Source organism: Lepidochelys kempii, chromosome 2 (assembly GCF_965140265.1).
Source record: "Lepidochelys kempii isolate rLepKem1 chromosome 2, rLepKem1.hap2, whole genome shotgun sequence".
In the NCBI taxonomy this organism is placed as follows: Eukaryota; Metazoa; Chordata; order Testudines; family Cheloniidae; genus Lepidochelys; species Lepidochelys kempii.
Window position 1 is genome coordinate 172612169 of NC_133257.1, and position 19893 is coordinate 172632061.

The 19893-nt window shown below is 40.8% G+C and overlaps 1 protein-coding gene across 14 annotated transcripts in view; it reads right to left on the bottom strand.

Annotated features, from left to right (window-relative positions):
* The window catches only part of CNTNAP2 (contactin associated protein 2), a 1665145-nt gene that overhangs the window by 93823 nt on the left and 1551429 nt on the right, over nt 1-19893 (bottom strand). For 13 of the 14 annotated variants that reach the window (XM_073332778.1, XM_073332790.1, XM_073332779.1 and 10 more), the window contains exon 20: nt 17458-17591. In XM_073332778.1, coding sequence (XP_073188879.1) covers nt 17458-17591 — 134 coding nt within the window. Of the gene's footprint in view, nt 1-13947; nt 16096-17457; nt 17592-19893 lie in introns of those variants that run through there. The other variant, XM_073332792.1, reaches the window with a different exon arrangement.

Sequence of the window (19893 nt, forward strand, 5' to 3'; positions counted from 1 at the left end):
TCAGTGTTGTCATCATCACAGTCACCTGGTTACTGAACTAACAAAGATTTGAGAGAGGTATGCCAGGAACAGCTTGTTGAAATAATTACCCAAGGTCTGATTTTTCAGTCTCTCACAACTGGTTTTACATTAGTCTAACACCACTGACTTCAAGAGAATTGTTTCTGATTCATTCTCCTGTGGGAGGAGAATCACACTCACCTGTGTGTGTGAAACCAGAATAGAACTAATTTTCCTGGTTTTCCTCTGACTTGTGCTTCTGTAAATCGGGGATAACTCCACTGAAGTAAAAGCACTATCAGTGGGAAGATAATCTGGCCCAGAAGCACTGTACTTTATTTTGAAATTGGCTAACATTTCCTTTGAACTCTCCCATCTCCATCACCCATCAAGGAAAAGCACTGTCTAAATATTTCTTTTTACTGTAGCACAGAATTCTAGCTGTGGGATCTATACGTCTGAGATCACTAGGACACCTATTATATTTATTTGTACTGTGGGAGCGCCTAAGAGCACCAGGCATGGACCCCGTTGTGCTAGTAACTGTACAAACATATAACAAAAACATAATCCCTGCTCCACAGAGCTAATTATGGCTGGATAATGTACCGGGAAAGAAAAGTGAAATTAATTTACGATTCAGTGTGAGCATCTTTATCAAAAAATGTTAGGCACCAATCCTGCCAGCCTGTTGCATGGTGAAACTCCTTTTGACTTTAGCGCGAGTTCCATATGTGGAAGAATCAACCCCTTGATGAATCCAAGGGAAATCTCTATTTTGTTATATAGGGACAGAGTACGGCCTGTTCTGCATATGCATGCTGCAGTGCATCTCCTCAGCAACATGGACTACTGCCAGCACATCAGACTGGTCCTCTGCTATCTATGCTGCCTTCCCATAGAATATCAAGTCCAGTTCAACATCTTGGTCCTTATCTTCAAGGTGCTCTATGAGCTGGGCCCAGCATATCTAAAAGGCTGCCTCATGATCTGGGGTGAAGACTGTGTTCACCAACTCTGCTCCTCAGGCACAATGGAACTCTCTTGGGGGAGAATCTCAAACTGTGTAATGAAGTCCCACAGGAACTATGGACCATCACAAATCTCATCACCTTCCACTCCAAGTGCCAGGCATACTTCTTTGACCTGGTCTTCTCTAATATAAACAGATTGTAGTGTGTACATTTAAAACAAAACAACATCCTCCTCACCCAAAACCCTACCAAAGCAAAACATGATGAAGCATGGGATCATTATACCGTCTCAATGAAATGGCTGTGAGAATATTTTTAACGTAGGCAAAATAACATATTTCTCCCTAACCATTTTAGCTGAAACTACCACAAAAATTACTCGAGGCTGACACCTGGCATGGGAAATTTCTCCCAGAACAGTTTAAGTTTGGCAAAGTTACAAGTAACTGAAAACAGGTTTTGTAATGGGATGTGTCAGACAACCTCAATTATACGTGGTGTGGCTGTGCTGCCTAGGATAGAATGCAGGGGAGTGAGGAATTCCCTTTACATCCCTGCACCAGCTACTTGTTTCATGGAGAACAGTGTGGGAGGGAGATTCTATTCTCTCTCTCATGCAGGGAGGTAGGGATTAGGAGAAACCCAAACCTTGGCTCTGCCTCTTCCATCCAGAGTGCTGGCCAGTACAGCTGTGCCAGGGATCGGGGGAACCAAGAGGCAGATTGTGTAATCTGTTTCTCAGTCTGCTCAATGCATGGAGTTAGTGGCAGACCTACATATGAGCCCATGCCATGTACTTTGAGGCTGAGCTGGTGAAATTTTGCTGTTGGTATCTGCATGGAAATGTTCAAATTTAAGTAAAAACTGAAAAAGTAGGTGAAGAAATCCAAAAGTGCAAGTTTCAGATATCTTCATGGATCTCCTCACCAAAGCTCAGCTCAGCTTATTTAAATCCCCCCTTTACTTCCCCTAGAGAAAAAGGAATATGGGAAAATGACTGAAATAGATGGTTAGAATTAGCCTTTACTTTAAATCCAGAGAAATTAGATTTTATGATTCTTTCGTGGGTGCAGAAATAAAGAAAAGGTTTCTGATTATACATGAAATCAGCCCACTACACTAGCTCCTGAACCCCTGGGGGAAGTTCTGAGCTGCATCCAGACCCAAAATTTGTGAATTGTGCCCTTCCCCTGTTTGACACTATGAATTAAGGGGAATGTTGTTCAGCTAGTGGGCAAATAGTATATATGGTGCTTAAGGAATCAAAGGTAGGTCAGTGGTGAGATTTCTTTTCTCTTATTTTTATTGTCTGTGTTCTATTTGAACAATCTTAGAAAAGAAAACACAATTTTAGAAGAATCTAATCCAGGACATTTATAGGTCAGTGACTAAAGGAACACAGGTTTCAGAGTAGCAGCCGTGTTAGTCTGTATTCGTAAAAAGAAAAGGAGTACTTGTGGCACTTTAGAGACCTTGTGACACCTTAGGCACCTAACAAATTTATTTGAGCATAAGATTTTGTGAGCTACAGCTCACTTCATCGGATGCATTCAGTGGAAAAACACAGGCGCTTGGAAGGACTGGATTCTTTCTAAAACTGATTCTCTATTGCCATCCAGTGGCTGTTCAGGTATCAGCTGCTAGAACTAAACTGCTTGCAATCATCAGAAGAAATATAGCCATTATCTCAGTCTAATGTGGATCAAGACTCATAACAGAAAAGGAAATATTACTTATCACATGCTATTTGAAAAGAATATTGCATTATTTAATGAATACAAAATACATCATTTCCATATACATAGGATGGCATCATGAATATGTGTTAAATTATAGTTTCTTGATTATCTTTATGAGTTTTCATTACAGCTTCTTTTCTTTTAAAAATAATTAATTGCATTTGAGCTGAATATAAATACACAGCAAGATTGTGCACACAGTACAAACCAAACTGGGAGAAAATGTTCAGCTTCAGTTCTCAAGTCGAATCAAGCCAACAAGGCTGCCTTTATTGGAAGTTGCTGTTGGTTAGGGAGAAGTTCAATAAAATTCCATTTCTTTTAGATAATTACTCACTTTCATAATGTAACTCATGCTCTGTGCTCGCTGCTGGTGCACTTTACTGGTCTTCTGCAAAAAAGCAATGAGCATACCTGGCTCGCACATGAAGTAGAATGCAGTGTAAACTAATCGTTTGGGTAGACCAGATCCCCTTGGGGCTGGCAGAGGCCAGGGTCACTACCTAATGCTCTCCTGAGCTCTACGTAGAGGTCCTTCCCTCCTACTTATTCAGGGTAGAGGAGAAGAGGCTCTCTAGACCTTCTTCTGATGTAATAATGTCACCTTTTCTTGGACAATGTGTTATTGCTATCTTTCACAGCAGAGCCAAGAGTAGAACCCAGGTATCCTGCTTTAATCTCAAAATTATCTTGAATATATCCAGATACATGACTGTTTCCTTCCAAATACCTGTGAGTATTCAAGGTGGTGTTGGAGCATGTCACAACAAACAGTCCAAACCCAGAAGTCCTTACTCGTTTTTTAATCAGTCCTTATTCCAGTAGAATTACCATTGACTGGTATGAAAACATTGCCTGCATGAGGCCTGAGCAAAAACTGAGTGAGCACAACAAGATTTGGCCCACCAACAGAGTTTCACAGCCACATTTTCTCATTATGGCGTAGTGAGTAGACTACCGTTCAATAATGACTCTACCACCAATTTGAGGCCTGATCTTGCACTTCTGAAGGTAATGGGGTTTTGCCATTGGCTTCAGTGAGAGCAGGTTCAAGTACTGGATCCGTGACTGTATGTGACTGAACCTAGGAACTTGTTCTGTGACTCTGAGTAAATCCTTGAACCTCTGTGTGGCTCAGTTTGACAACGTGCAAAATGGATATGGAACAAACAGGGATGTAGTGAAGCTTAATTAACATTTGTATTAGATATTCAGACGAAATTTGCTATATAGATGTAATTATTTTTTGTTTTAAGTAAGGCTCCAGATTTTCTTTTCCAGGGCTATACACTGATTTAAGAACTACTGCTTAGGCTATTACAGTCTTCTTCCAAAGGGATTAACTGCATTCACTTATAATAAAAGCTTTTCACATTGATTTAAATTGGAAATGCAATCAGCATAGGATGCATTGCAGTTAAAAATTAAACACACAAGGTCCCACCCCTCCCCTTAAAAAAAATTGACTAGATCCTTAGCTCATGTAAACTGCTGCAGCACCACTGAAGTCAATGGTTTATAGCAGCTGGCCCAATATGTGGAAAATATGCAAACTCAGATGAAGGCTTAATAATTAGGTATGTTTCTAAATGTTGGTCTCATAATGTAACAGGAGCACTAATGTGAGAACAGGTCCCTGTTTTATCTTAAATTAACTCTTTACCTTGGCCACCATCAACTGAAATAACATTATAGTAATTTCAGATCATTGTAGGCTCTTTTTCCCTATGTTTAATTGATGAACTTTATGTCAAATGTTAACAGAAGCAATAATAGACTATTTAATGCCAGGCTATTAAAATTAAAGCGTGTGACCCTTTGTGCTCAAAGACAATGCTAGTGGGACATTAATTTGTCCAGTATGTATTGTCATATAATGTAAAATGTGGATCTATTTCTGGTTATGTTTATTTTATACATTGATTTTTAGGCTTTTAACCTTATTTCTGAGAATATTTTTGACTTTTTCTGGGCATTTAGTCACAATAGCATTATGTCAATATAATGAGCTCACAGACAGAGAAACACATAAGTTTTTATTATATGAAATATATGATATAAATTATCTTTCTGCATACAGTGTATTAGGTGAGAGCCAGTGTTTTGTGACGTGGTATTAAGGAAGAATTTTGAAAACATATATAAATGAATGCCAAGTTTTTCAAAAGTGACCATTGATTTTGGGTGGCTCATTTTTTGCATACAGGCTTAAGCCCTTTTAATGGAGCCTGATTTCTAGAGGGTGAACACTCAGCACATTCTAGAAGTGCAACTCCTCTGAGCTGTTTCAAACACTGAGTCATCCAACATCATTTGAAAATCTTGGCCTAACTCTTAGACCTTATCTACATTTGCAGTGGTGTGTAGGGTACAGGTAGCTACGTGCCACAGTGAAAGACAGAGAAAGACTCGGCAGCTCCCCACTGCTGGAGCCTTTGGCTGTGGCAAGGAAAGGCTCTGGTGGGGGGAGCTGCTGGAGCTTTTCCCCCAGAGGTAAAATAATAGCTTCATAGAAAAAGATAAAACTTTGGTGAGACCAGAACCAGGGTTTCCAGTGTTCCAAACACCTGGCCTGTTTTGGCTGTTGGCCTGAAAGAAGAATGAATGAGATTTGAGTATATGTGGATGGGTGTAAAAGAACAGTTCATTGTGAGGTGGGTTTCAGATACCAGACTCCAAGGTTTCAGAAATACAAGAGTATGCACCACTTGCAAATGGTTATTTAATGCGTCTGGAAAATTTAAGCTGCAAAATATAGGCCCAAGAGAAGAAAAATGTTTTAATATAAGAACGTTTAGAAAACAGTCTCATTTTGCAAACTGTAGATGGGAGTATGTTAGATTTAATGCCAGACACTGATATTATTTTTGAACGACATTCATATATTTCATGAAGCTTATATAGGATGGCGAACGTGTTCCGGTAGAAATTTGTTGGGCTGGGTGGTACATAGCCCTGGGGTACATAATACATACATGGAAATGGCTTTAAAAGAAGGCATGGAGGTTTGGAGACCTGCTGAGAATCTACAAATATATCCCAATAAGGAAACTGATTGTTAACATTACATTTTGCTGTGTTCCTTTGGGTATTATTCTATTTAATATTAAATACATCCCGTTTTTATTTCTTGTGTAACAAACTTAATAGCTCTTATATAGCACAACAGGAAAAACAAGTATAATAGGAAGATAGAATAGTGTAGTGTCCAAATTCTATCCTCATTTGGAATCTTGATTTTTGGGGCACTGCATGGGAAGACAGAGGGAGAAAGTATGAGTCTAGCCCTAAGACAGAAATTCTTTCCATTTCACTGCTCTATAAGGGCATAATCCAAAGTCCAATGAAATCAACAGAAAAACTCTCATTGACTTCAATGGACTGTGGATCAGGCCCTAAGCATAGGAAGATTTTTTCTTGGATTTTTTAAAATTTTTTTAAAAAGAGGCTTTATTGATGTGTGAATAAATCTCTGCACCATTTCATCACCAAAAACTTTATATTAGATAGAAACTATTCTGTTGTTTATGATCTGGAAAATACCCGACTGAAGTATTATAACCTTTAATGAAGTCAAAACAAATAAAACTTGCCCTACATGGCCTAAAGCCCAGCTCCTGACTTTTCATTTACTAGGATAACATATTCCCCATTTGTCTTACTTAGCTTCTTCTTGTCTGCAGATGAACTTATGCAGCCTTGGAAATGTGCCATGGCTACTGGTAGTTGATATTTTAATAGAGGTGAGAGACAAGAATTTTTATAAGCAGATTTAAACTTTGTCCACATCATCAAAAAAGCAGAAGAAAAAAAGATCAAATGTTTTCCTATATGAATTTTTTTAAAATAGTTTTCTTGAAGCCTAGACCAACAGTTAACACTGGACACAATTCCTGAGAAGTTGGTGGCATTACAAACAGGACACAGTAGTTTAATGAGGCAATAACTGTTGATTTATTCACAGTCACTGAATGAGACAATTGTAATGTACAGCCTGTTTGACAGAGTCCCTGTTACTTTGTTTAAATATGCCTATATTAGTGATGAGGGCCATAATTGCAATGACTAAAATCATTTACACTAAACATTTGTTTTTAAGCCTATATGTATTTATGTCAAAGACTTTAATCAAGTTCTGATTGACTGGCACAAAGACATAAGTTAGTATCCAAGTATTCAACAGACGTATGTTTATAGCATTAGCTGGAGTACCAATGGGCTCAAAAGTGAACCTCTTATTCTATTTATTCATAAGTGATACCCCTGAGAGTTGTGATAAAACAACTCTGCAGAAAATATGTAGTAGTGATTTATTGTCAGAGTGAAGATTATTTAAATATTTCTGACACTGAATGTACCCTACAGGGTTATTACTGTAAGTTAGAGAGACAGGTATTCTGAATATGAACTTGCTGTTAACACAAGAAAAACAAACTCCATGCACTGGAGTTGGGGCACTGATGAGAGTGACATTTTCTAGTGCTGTGAGAGTTTGAGAAAGTGTACCTGGCAAGCAATCTGCCTCATTTAAAAAGAGGTAAACAATCTGCTAGTCAGGCTGGAAAATGGTTTATAAAAGGAAATACAAGTCCACTTGGCGTGGCAGTATTGTGCCAAAGAGAACCCAAACATTGTGACCTACCTTAGGACACTGAGGCCTTGTCTACACTGGCAAGTTTCAGCGCAGTAACGCAGCTTTCCGCGGTGTAACTCCCGAGGTGTACACACTGCCAAGGCACTTGGTGCCCAGAAACGGCGCAGTTTCTGACTAAAGGCGTACAGCTTACTGTGCCGGGGGTACAGCACTGCGGTGCCAGTGTGGACACCCTGGTCGATTACAGCGCTGCGATTGGCTTCCGGGAGCTGTCCCACAATGCCTGTTCCCGCCTCTCTGGTCATCGGTTTGAACTCTACGGCCCTGCCCTCAGGGGACCACTCCTTAAATTTCTTGGGAATTTTGAAAGTCCCCTTCCTGTTTGCTCGGTGACGCAAGCAGTGGTCTCAGTGCATCTTTCCAGGTGACAAGGCCTGCTCCATGGAGCATTGCCGAGCTGCTGGACCTCATCAGCATTTGGGGAGAGGAGGCTGTCCAGTCCCAGCTGCGCTCCAGCTGTAGGAATTATGATACCTACAGACAGATTTCATGATGCATGACAGAAAGAGGCAGTGCAGGGTCAAAGTGAAGGAGCTGTGGAATGCCTACCACAAGGCGCGGGATGCAAACTGCCGTTCCAGCACTGCGCCCACGAGCTGCTGGTTCTACAAAGAGCTGGACGTGATACTTGGTGGCGACCCCACCTCCACTGTGAAGGCTACTGTGAATACTTTGGTGGCTCGCATGCCAGTTGAAGTTAATTGAGCCAGGAGGAGGAAATCTTGGACGAGAATGTGGAGGGGGACCTAGAGGCAGAGGATGACTCTGAGGTCAGAGATGCATGCAGTCAGGAGCTCGTCTCTACCCTGGAGGAGTCTAGCCAGTCACAGCTGTCGGAGCTTGGCGAAGCGCAAACAGGAGAGGAGGCTCCCGGTAAGTGGCTTTGATTTTGGGAATCACTGAAGTGATTTGTTGGGGGCAGGAAGGTTGCAGAAAGCAGGCTTGTGTCTGTATGATGCACATACCACCACATGCCTAGTCTGAGTGGCGGAACAGGGTGTTGATTGACTCTCTCACTTCATGGGAATCTGCTTCAGAGATCTCCACAAAACTCTCATGGAGATACTGGGCAATCCGCTGCCCAGGTTCTTTGATTGAGCTCTTTTGTTCCTGGGCTCATTAAGGGTGACTTTCCTGCACCACTCTGCTGTCACGGGGAGTTGGGGGGTGGCATTGCTGCACACAGGTGAGCTGCATAAGGGCCAGGGCGGAAGCCACAGTCTTGGAGCCCTTTATTCCCCGCTCACCCTCAGCAGTGAGATATCTTCCATAATGAACACAGCCTGTGGAAAATGTGGGGATAGTAATGATTATAAAGCCCCCACAGGGGCCGGACTAAGACCTTTAGAGGCCCTAAGCACTGAAAAGATTATGGTGCCCCCCCTTATGTAATCCAAAATAAAAACAATACCATACCATAAAATAAAATTTTATTTTTTGAAATGACACAAAACTTACATGTATGCTGAAATTAAAATAGTTCTTTCTAGATTTTCTGATTGCAAAATTCTGGATAAATTCATCGAAGCTGACTCGACGAAGCATGTCTGCTTCCATACACAATAGGGAAAGTGAATCAAGTCTGTCCTGACACATTGTTGTTCTCTGAGGGTTTTTTATTCTTTTCAGCTGAGAAAAAGAGCGTTCTGTGGAACAGTTAGTAATCATCAATGTTAGAAAAATATGTAGTGCGATCTCTACATTTGGAAATATACATCGTGTTCCGTCTTTCAATATTGTGCCATGAAGATCAATGTGACTGAATTTCATTTTTCCTGTTTCATTAAATTTTGCGTGCATATAACAGTGGAACTGCCATACTTCTCCACAGAGATTCATGTTCAAGTCAACTAGCTTTTGGGAACCTTGTGAATATTGTTCATCAGATAAGTCCATATCGTTTAGAAAAGAAAATCTACTTGATACTTCTTTGTACACTTCACCTCTCCTCTTCATATGAGCTTCAAGTGTATCAATTATAGAGTAGTAAGTAGATATGCGAAATTTGTCTCTAGGATTCAATGCTGTTTTTGTTGCACTGCTATCATTTGCTTGTTTTTTCCTGATTTGCTTGCGGGACTGGGCTTCTTTGTAGTTAGTGTCAGGCAAGATATCTTTTGATATGTCTTCAAATCTTTCAAAATCATTCCTCAAAGTGTGTAAGTGGTCTGCTAATGATTGACAGAGATCTGCACATGTTTTCAAATCCAATTCTTTTCCTTGGAGAGCTTGACTTGTGTGGTAAAAGTGGTGTAAAATTTCATTCCACATGGTCAACATGAATTCAAACTCTAGTTCTTGCATCTTGTTTGCATTGTTTTCGGCTTCTTGTATAGTTTCTCCCTTTTGTGACTGGTCTTCAGCTATACTTTCTAATGCATCCACAATCTTTGAGTAGGACTCCAGAATTGCACTTGTTGCCACTGTATGTGTCTCCCAGCAAGTATTAGAAAGAGATTTCAACACACAATCATTGCCCAAATATGTTTTAAGAACTGCCCATTGGTGTGTTGAGGCAGAGAAAAATGTATAAAGTAACTGGACTGTTGAGAAAAAACTTACTGCCACTGGACAACAATCAACAGCACTGCGGCCAACAAGATTGAGAGTGTGAAGCACATGGTATGAATATGGCATATTTGTTCTGTTCTAAAAGCTTCTTCTGCATTCCTTGATAATGCCCTGACATGTTGGCAGCATTGTCATAAGATTGACCTCTGTACTTTGAGAAATCTGTTTTGCAAAAGTGACACAGATAATGCAGTACTTGATTTGCCATTTCTTCACCAGTGTGGCTTTTCAAATTGAGGAATGTTATAAATCATTCAACTGGTTTTCCACCTGTGGGAGACATATCTTAGTACAATACTCAATTGATCAGCAAGTGAAAGATCAGGTGTAGAGTCAACAGATAAACTGAAGTACCCAGCAGTACTTATTTCATCCACAATAGCTGAACAAACTTTGTTACTCATTAGACCAATGAGTTCATCACATATTGTCTTGGATAAGTATGATGGATTACCTTCATCAGCATTCCCATATTTTGAGATATGGCTTGCTAAAAATAGGTCAAACTGAGCCACAAGCTCCAACAATCCCACGAAATTTCCATTCTGCAATGATCCAAATATGTCATTTGATCCCTGGAAAGGCAGACCACATTCAGCTAATGTTTGAACAACAGCTATAACACGCTGCAAGACAGGTTGCCAGTATTCACGCTCCCCTTTAATATTTTCTCACAATTTTTGTGTCAATCCAAAGCCCTGTCTTCGGTTTAAATATGTCAACATTGAATCTCTGTGAGTAGTGCTATTTTCATGTTGTTCAATTAAAACAGTATTCCGCCAGTCACTAAATCCATCTGCAGCAAACTGGGATGTTGAAGGTTTATATGCAAAAAGTTTGCAAACAAAACAGTAAACAGACCTTGTTGATGGTGAATACAGTAGCCATTCTCGAGTGTATTTCTCACCGTTCGCTTTTGTCACGGTTCCTCCCCCACTCTGAACTCTAGGGTACAGATGTGGGGACCTGCATGAAAAACCTCCTAAGCTTATCTTTACCAGCTTAGGTCAAAACTTCCCCAAGGTACAAAATATTACCCCCGTTATCCTTGGACTGGCCGCTACCACCACCAAACTAATACTGGTTACTGGGGAAGAGCTGTTTGGACGCGTCCTTCCCCCCAAAATACTTCCCAAAACCTTGCACCCCACTTCCTGGACAAGGTTTGGTAAAAAGCCTCACCAATTTGCGTAGGTGACTACAGACCCAGACCCTTGGATCTTAAGAACAATGAACAATCCTCCCAACACTTGCACCCCCCCTTTCCTGGGAAATGTTGGATAAAAAGCCTCACCAATTTGCATAGGTGACCACAGACCCAAACCCTTGGATCTGAGAACAATGAAAAAGCATTCAGTGTTTTACAAGAAGACTTTTAATAAAAAATAGAAGTAAATAGAAATAAAGAAATCCCCCCTGTAAAATCAGGATGGTAGATATCTTACAGGGTAATTAGATTCAAAAACATAGAGAACCCCTCTAGGCAAAACCTTAAGTTACAAAAAAGATACACAGACAGAAATAGTTATTCTATTCAGCACAATTCTTTTCTCAGCCATTTAAAGAAATCATAATCTAACACATACCTAGCTAGATTACTTACTAAAAGTTCTAAGACTCCATTCCTGTTCTGTCCCCGGCCAAGACGACTACAGACAGACACAGACCCTTTGTTTCTCTCCCTCCTCCCAGCTTTTGAAAGTATCTTGTCTCCTCATTGGTCATTTTGGTCAGGTGCCAGCGAGGTTACCTTTAGCTTCTTAACCCTTTACAGGTGAGAGGAGCTTTCCCCTGGCCAGGAGGGATTTCAAAGGGGTTTACCCTTCCCTTTATATTTATGACAGCTTTCATGCCGAAAAATATTTTTTGTGGACAATATCTTGTTTGTTTGCCATTGGTAAAAGTCCGACATGATTTTTCAAATGGCCTAGTGTGGTGTTGACAGTCATTTGGTCCATGATCTATCCAGTAAGCTACATCATCGGTACTGAAATCAACCCACATAGCAGGATCTTTTCTCCTATTATTTACAGCATGAGCAGGTTCATTCTCTGACACATCCACACATTGCAATACATGACAGGACCTGATTTCCTCGCATTATTTCGATCTATGTTAGTAGGACACCCCCCTGGTTTAGGTGGGGATAAGTAATAAAAAGAGAACAGAAAAACGGGGGAAGAGTGTGTAGTGGAGTGTAAGGAAGTCTAACAAAGTTCTGATTTTTCCCATGATGACTGCTTTGATGCTTTTTTTGAAATATCAAATTTTTTTAAAAAAAATCTCATTTTTTTTGGTGCCCCCTACTTTGCTGGTGCCCTAAGCACGTGCTTCGTCTGCCTATTGGGTAATCCAGCCCTGCCCCTCCTCCCCCTACAGTCATGGCTCTCCCCAAGAGCCACATGTCCAGTACGGTCCTGGAACATTGTTTTTCCCTGCCCCTGCAGCTACTCACCATTTTGGGGGTCTTGTGGCTCATGTGTGCTTGCTGGGGGTCAGCCAGTTAGTGACAGATATGTGAATAGTAGCTGAAGTACAGTACCCACTGCACTGTACTCAAAAGGAGAAGGTTGGATTGGATACCTGAACATACACAAATCTTTAACTATCCTGGGGCCTCACCTCCCCCTGGGACCCTCCCTTCCCGCATCCCCCTCAGTGCTGATGTGGTTTTTTGGTTCTCTCTCCCCTCAGTTGTTGTTTTTTAATAAAAGAGTTGTTTTGTTTTAACTGAAAGCAAACAGAGCCCTGCAAAGCATCAGGCAATTTTCTTAAACCTTCATAGTGCATCATCTGCACCAATCACAATCACCTCCTAGCATTACAAGCACAGCACTCCCGAGCACAGCAACAAATATTAGTGGCTTTCAGCTTCAAATTGCTGTCTCAAAGCATCCCTGATCCTTATGGCCCCCATTGCACCCCTCTACTAGCCCTGGTCTCTGGCTGTTCAAATTCAGCCTCCAGGAGATGAGCCTCAGCAGTCCAGCCCTGAGTGAAGCTTTCACCCTTTCCTTCACAAATATTATGGAGCGTACAGCACACAGCTATAAGCATAGGAATATTGTCATTGGCCAAGTCCAGCCTCCCATATAGGCAGCACCAGCAGGCCTTAAAACAGCCAAAAGCATGCTCAGCAGTCATTCTGCACTTGCTCAGCCTGTTGTTGAACCGCTCCTTTCTGCTGTCAAGGTGCTCCATGTATGGCTTCATAAGCTACAGCATTAAGGGGTAGGCAGGGTCTCCTAGGATCACAATGGGCATTTTGACTTCCCCTACAGTGATCTTCTGCTCTGGAAAGAAAGTCCCAGCTTTCAGCTTCCTGAACAGTCCAGTGTTCTGAAAGATGTGGGCATCATGCACCTTTCCAGACCAGACTGCGTTAATGTCCGTGAAATGCCCACAGTAATCTACAAGCACCTGGAGAACCATTGAGAAATACCCCCTCCGATTAATGTACTCGGTGGCTAGGTGGTCTGGTGCCAGAATTGGAATATGCATGCCATCTATTGCCCCTCCGCAATTAGGGAAGCCCATTTGTGCAAAGCCATCCACAATGTCACGCACGTTGCCCAGAGTCACAGTCTTTCAGAGCAGGATGCGATTAGTGGCCCTGCACACTTCCATCAACATGAGTCCAACGGTTGACTTTCCTACTCCGAACTGGTTAGCAACTAATTGGTAGCAGTCTGGAGTAGCCAGCTTCCGTGGTGCAATCGGCATTCTTCTCTAACAGCAGGGCAGCTCTCATTCTCGTGTCCTTGTGCTGCAGGGCTGCAGCGAGTGAGGGATCCATTCCTGCAGACCGAAGATGGACCGAAGATGGAGAGCTCACAGTACACAAACTGTTGACAGATGGTGCCAAATTCAGATGGAAGCACAGGGATTGCTGGGATGTGAAGCAATGCATCATGTGGCATTGGGACAGGATCCAGGATGCCCCACAACCCCCTTTGCCTTCCCACAACTCTTAGTGGCAGAAGAGGAAGATTTGCTCTGTGGGATAGCTGCCCAGAGTGCACCGTTTCTGTCATAAATATAGAGGGAAGGCTAACCACCTTTAAATCCCTCCTGGCCAGAGGAAAAACCCTTTCATCTGTGAACTCTAGGGTACAGATGTGGGGACCTGCATGAAAGACCCCCTAAGCTTATTCTTACCAGCTTAGGTTAAATGCTGCCACCACCAAAGTGTTACACAAAGAACAGGGGAAGTGCCCACTCGGAAATGTCTCCCAGCCAAAATATCCCGCCAAGCACTACACCCCCTTTTCTGGGGAAGGCTTGATAAAAATCCTCACCAATTTGCATAGGTGAACACAAACCCAAACTCTGTGATCTTAAGAACAATGAAAAAGCAATCAGGTTCTTAAAAGAGGATTTTAATTAAAGAAAAAGTAAAAGAATCACCTCTGTAAAATCAGGATGGTAAATACCTTACAGGGTAATCAGATTCAAAACATAGAGAATCCCTCTAGGCAAAATCTTAAGTTACAAAAAGACACAAAAACAGGAATATACATTCCATTCAGCACAACTTATTTTATCAGCCATTTAAACAAAACAGAATCTAACGCATATCTAGCTAGATTGCTTATTAACCCTTTACAGGAGTTCTGACCTGCATTCCTGCTCTGGTCCCGGCAAAAGCATCACACAGACCGAATGAACCCTTTGTTTCCCCCCCGGCTTTGAAAGTATCTTGTCTCCTCATTAGTCATTTTGGTCAGGTGCCAGTGAGGCTATCTTTAGCTTCTTAACCCTTTACAGGTGAAAGGGTTTTTCCTCTGGCCAGGAGGGATTTAAAGGTGGTTAGCCTTCCCTTTATATTTACGACAGCTCCGAATACTGCTGCAAGTGATGCAAGTGTGAACACGTTATTGTGCAGGCAGCTGACAGTGTGAACACACAACAGCGGTTTCCCTTCAGCGCTCTCTGAGAGGCTCTGTAACTGCTGGTGCTGTAACTCTGCCAGTGTAGACATACCCTGAGAAAATAAGTCACTTTGATCTCTAACACCCACATTTTCAAGCACAGAGGAGTGCATATCTTCCCAGATTCTGAGAAATGGCAGGTGATATTAATCCTGTGTCTCGGAATGGGCTCCGTATCAGAGGTTAGTGCAGCTCACCAGAACAAAACAATGCCTTCTTCTCTAAAGTATGTATATACCCATGTTAAAGTTGCCTCATTTACAGGGAAAAAACAGGTAAACCTCAAAGCCTTCCCTTTTCTGGGGTATAAACCAGAACCAAATTAAAATCTTCCCTTTTCCAGGGTATGATATAGGTAGTATAAGATTTTTCCTATCATGATCTACTCCTTTCCTTATTCTCTTTTTCATGCTTATCATCTGGGCCCTGTAGTTTAATAAGCCCCACCTGCATCTGCTCCCAAACTATTTAACCCAGTTTGTTCCATACGTCTGCTGACCTGACAGGGTAAAAAGCCCTCAACCTAGTTTACCCTATCAGTGCAACCCTAAAGGTGTATGGAAGCCTCCAAGGACCCAAATGGGTAGTTTACTCTCTCTCACTCAATGTAATGTTGGATTAACCCCATGAGAAGCTAGAGTTAGGCTAATTAATGCAAGGCTGGCACCCTTAACTGTGTTGGCATTTTCCAAATAGAGTATGGGAGAGGGTTTTATATCCCATCACCAAGTTCTAGAACAAATTGTAACAACCAGCCATATATGTTCAGGAAACATTCCAGGCACCACAAAATAGAAGCATTAAAGTCCAGAGGAAAAACTGACTGCAAATCTTACCTGATATCAGTTTATAGTTTGATAAATAAGAAACACCCTACCAAAACAGTTTGGTGAATAGTCTGTACATGTTACACAGTTGCTAAGGCTGTGACTCTTTACAAACATAAAAGTAACTTTCTGAAGAAATTCTGCCTCAGTGCAACCAAAGTGATTCTGAATCAGAGATGAGTGCATACTTGACTGTGAGCTTCAGGCAAATGATGCCATAATCCACTGACAAAGTTTTCCCCCTGCCGTTTTTTTACTGGCAGGTATCCATTTTGATCACCTCCTGGTGAATACAGTGACAGCTCCCATCCTTGATCTTTTGGCTTGGTTCCCAAGGAGCCCTCCTCTTGTTATATTTTATTCATGGTGCCTGCTGTGCTGGTTCCCTCACATTATAAACTAGGGGAGGGGATTAAAGAAGACAACATAAAATAAGGAAGTCAACTCTTTGGATGCCTTAAGTATGGACCAGCTATCTGAGATTCCTCGAGGGACCTGCTGGTCAATCTTCAAACATCCATCATTTAAATAACTAAAAAAACAACCAACAAACCCTGCCAGAGAAATGTTTCCCTTTCCCTCATTTTCTCAAATGTGGAGTTTCTCTCCAAAATTACAATGTACTAAGGTAGAGGAAGGGCAATATTCAATTCTACACTAATGACAGAATTAAGGTCCCGTATCTTACAACACATTAATGCTAGCAACAGGATTTATACCAGTAGAAAACCCAGAAATTTCCCCTTTCTGGTGGACATACAGCTTTTGTTTCTAGCCTTAGTAGCTCACAAATACTATGACATTATTATATACAATAAATCTACTTTGTGTACTCTTCTGAAGTTTTTAAAATGTATTTTCTGTTTCTAAGGCTTGGATAGCTGGAGTCATGGTACTAAGGGAGCTTGGCTATAAAGGCAAAAGAACATGTAAAACTGTGCCAAAACCATTTTTCAATACTTCCTAAATATTTCTCAGACAGTTTTTCTATAAAATTTGAGGCATTTGTACAATAAATGAAGCTGCGGTGTGGTATAAGGTTTTATTGGCACTTGTCTGGGATGATATGCCTATTTTATTTTTGGTTTGCCATTTGTAAGTTCTCAGTCTAACTGAAACAAATGGCAGTAAAGCTTTTATACCACACCATTTGATATTCTCCATATATTTTCACATATGTGACAGGAACTGAAAGCAGAACTATCTGATTAACATATATTTAAACAAAGAAAAGGATGTTTGGAAAACATTAACTGCTTCTCACAGGGCCTCTGTGAGGTACATAAATAGTATTGTGCTCATTTACAGAGAAATAAACTGAGGCACAGATAGGTGAAGTATTTGCCAGTGTCACACAGAAAATGAATTAGGACTGGAACTCAGGAATCTAGAGTCCTAGGCCCTCAGTCATACTCCTTCACTTATGTCCCAAATCCTGCCAACACTTATGCACATCCTTAATTTTATGCTCTTGAATAGCTCCATTGGCCATAGCTCCATTGAGCTCAGTGGATCTATTCATGTGCATACATTTAAGGATAGGCATATTGGAAATTTTAGGGCATTGGTAAGAAAGAAAGGATGCTCTTATGACTAGCTCACAAGACTTGGATTCAATAGATTTGGGACCAGTTATGCTATGTTGTAACGTGTATTCATATCTTTGTATGGAAGGCAATAATAGTAATATTTGGTATACCTATGACTATCACTGTTAGTAATAAAGCTATATAGTATCCAAAGGCTCAGATGTATATTTACCTGGAGAACTATGTCCCTTTCATTCCGTGTGACATTAACACTGTGTGGCTGTCCATTTGCCATGTTTCTGTGGTCTACATCAATGTTATATGGCTCTCTAGTGCCTCCAAGGTTGTATCGAATCTGTAAGCTTCCTATAGAAAGAAATGTACAACATTTTTAGCTATTTATACCTTTATTTCCCAGAGCTTTTTTCCCCCCTCTTCATTTCACTTTTTACTTGTGACCTCCATCATTTCATATTTAAATCGCTCTTGGAGTTGAGCTCTGCTGCAGAAGAATTTAAATAGGAAGAGTCAGTGCCTGATCATTTAAACCTAGTGGGGTGGTAATTGTTTCCAGTTTACAACCATAAACCAGATAGTGACCAGCATCTCAAACCAAAGCAGCTGCAAACAGTACTAACTAAAAAATAAACAAGTCAGAATTATACATGGAATGGTATGAAAGTGACTTATAAATGTTAACATATAAAGCAAGACTGTTCTGTTGAGATTGTTATCCTTGCCCGAATAAAATTTTTAAAGCTAAATACAGAAACAAAAGAATAAGAGTTTTATTTGGTAGAGGGAATAAGGATTTCCATCAATAAATTAAGGATACTTATGTAATAATTATATCATCTGATTTATGGCAGATTAATATTGAAATTATATGTGAACACAAAAGGCTTTCTTTCAATCCCATTTAGTTCTTGTTTATGGGTCAGGTGTCCTTGGGGTGTTTTGAAGGACTCTGAAGGAAAACTTTTAGTATTTGACGCAAAAGGGTTTTGACAAATGGGTGCTTCAAGTTAGGTTGCTAAGCAGAGGTGGTCAACATTTTTTCATCGCAGCTCTTTTTCAAAGGAGAATTGTTTTTCTGAAACAACATTTTTTTGCAGAAAATTTCAATATTTCATCAGAAAACTGAATGCCCTCACACCAAAAAGTTTTCAGTTTTTAGCCAAACCCCAAAATATTCTGATTCAAAATGATGTGGTTATACGCCATGGGAGCTGTAGTTCAAATATGTTATGCTTTCATTCTCTCTGGCTAGAGCTTACTTCTCTCATGATGCACTGTGGCCAGGGATTCCTATGATGCATTCTCTCCCCTCACCAAGAGAGGAAAAGTTTGTGCATGTTTAAAGATATAGTTTGGCCAAAGGGCCCAGCACACAGAAGAGAATAGGAGCATGAGGCATTTGAATTACAATTCCCATAAAACATGGAAGCCCCATTTTGAATCAAAATATTTTCTTTTTTGATATTTCAACAAAAAGTCAGAATTTTATACTTCCCTACCACCTCTCTCTATGTCTAGCAAGCTCTACTTCTAAGTACCTATTTAGACATCTAAATAGGTAGCCTGATTTTCAGAAGTGCTACGCACCCAACAGTTTCCACTGACTTCCAAAGACATTACCGCGTGAGGTCAACACTTCTGAAAATTAGGCCACTTATTTAGAGGCCTAAAAGTGGATTTAGGTGTGGATTTAAAGCAACCTTTACTGAAAACATTGACTATATGGTTCTAATCTTATATTTGAGTTATAATTCTGCTGGAAAGGTTCCATCTGTATTTATTGATGTAATATGTATAGCATTAGAATTAAATGATAAATATGGCTCCAATCCTGCAATTTACAATGTGTGGGCAGAGGCATACATCTGCACATAGTCCCACTGAAGCCAAAGGGTTCTGCAAAGGTGCAGCTGTCTGCCTATGTATTGTAAATGTGAGGACTGGGGCTTATATTAAAAAGATACAAGTGCATTTGTGAGCTTTGATGGGCTCTTTATAAACCACAAAAGCCAGGACTATTTTAAAATTCTATATAATGCAGCAGTCCAAATGCAAACTGGAAAAAAAAAGTTCCATCTTGTCCATATGCACCGCTCCTCTTCTCAGAAATACCACTCACTGCCTCCCTGATCTTCCCTTCCCAACAATGATAAGCTGCACTAAACATCTGAGAATGAGTTGATATTGTGGCTGCTTACAATTAAGTGGCACTGACAAACATTGCTTAGAGCTTGATCCTGGAAACACTCTGGCATGTGAATAAAGTAACTCACAAACCTAAGAGTGTGCAGGATCAAGCCATGGACTTTCACTGTATTCTTTTTGATTATGTAACAAACTAATTTTGGGGTTGGGGTGGGAGGGGCAACAGCAACAGAGGATATCACAGTGCTATAAAAAAAGAGCTAAATTCATAAAGAAATTTAGGCGTGATGACACTCATAATCACCACACCTAACTTTTAGTAGCCTAGAAAACCACTGGGATTCACAAAGCCTGGGTTAGGCGCCTACGCTCCCTATACAATGAATGAGGAGAGACAGAAGCCTCAGAACAGGACTAAAAAAGCCAGCATGCTAGGAGGCTCCTCACCTAAGCTAACCAATGGGAGGTGCCAAGCCAAGGGGAATGTTCTAAGCCCTGCCTCCTC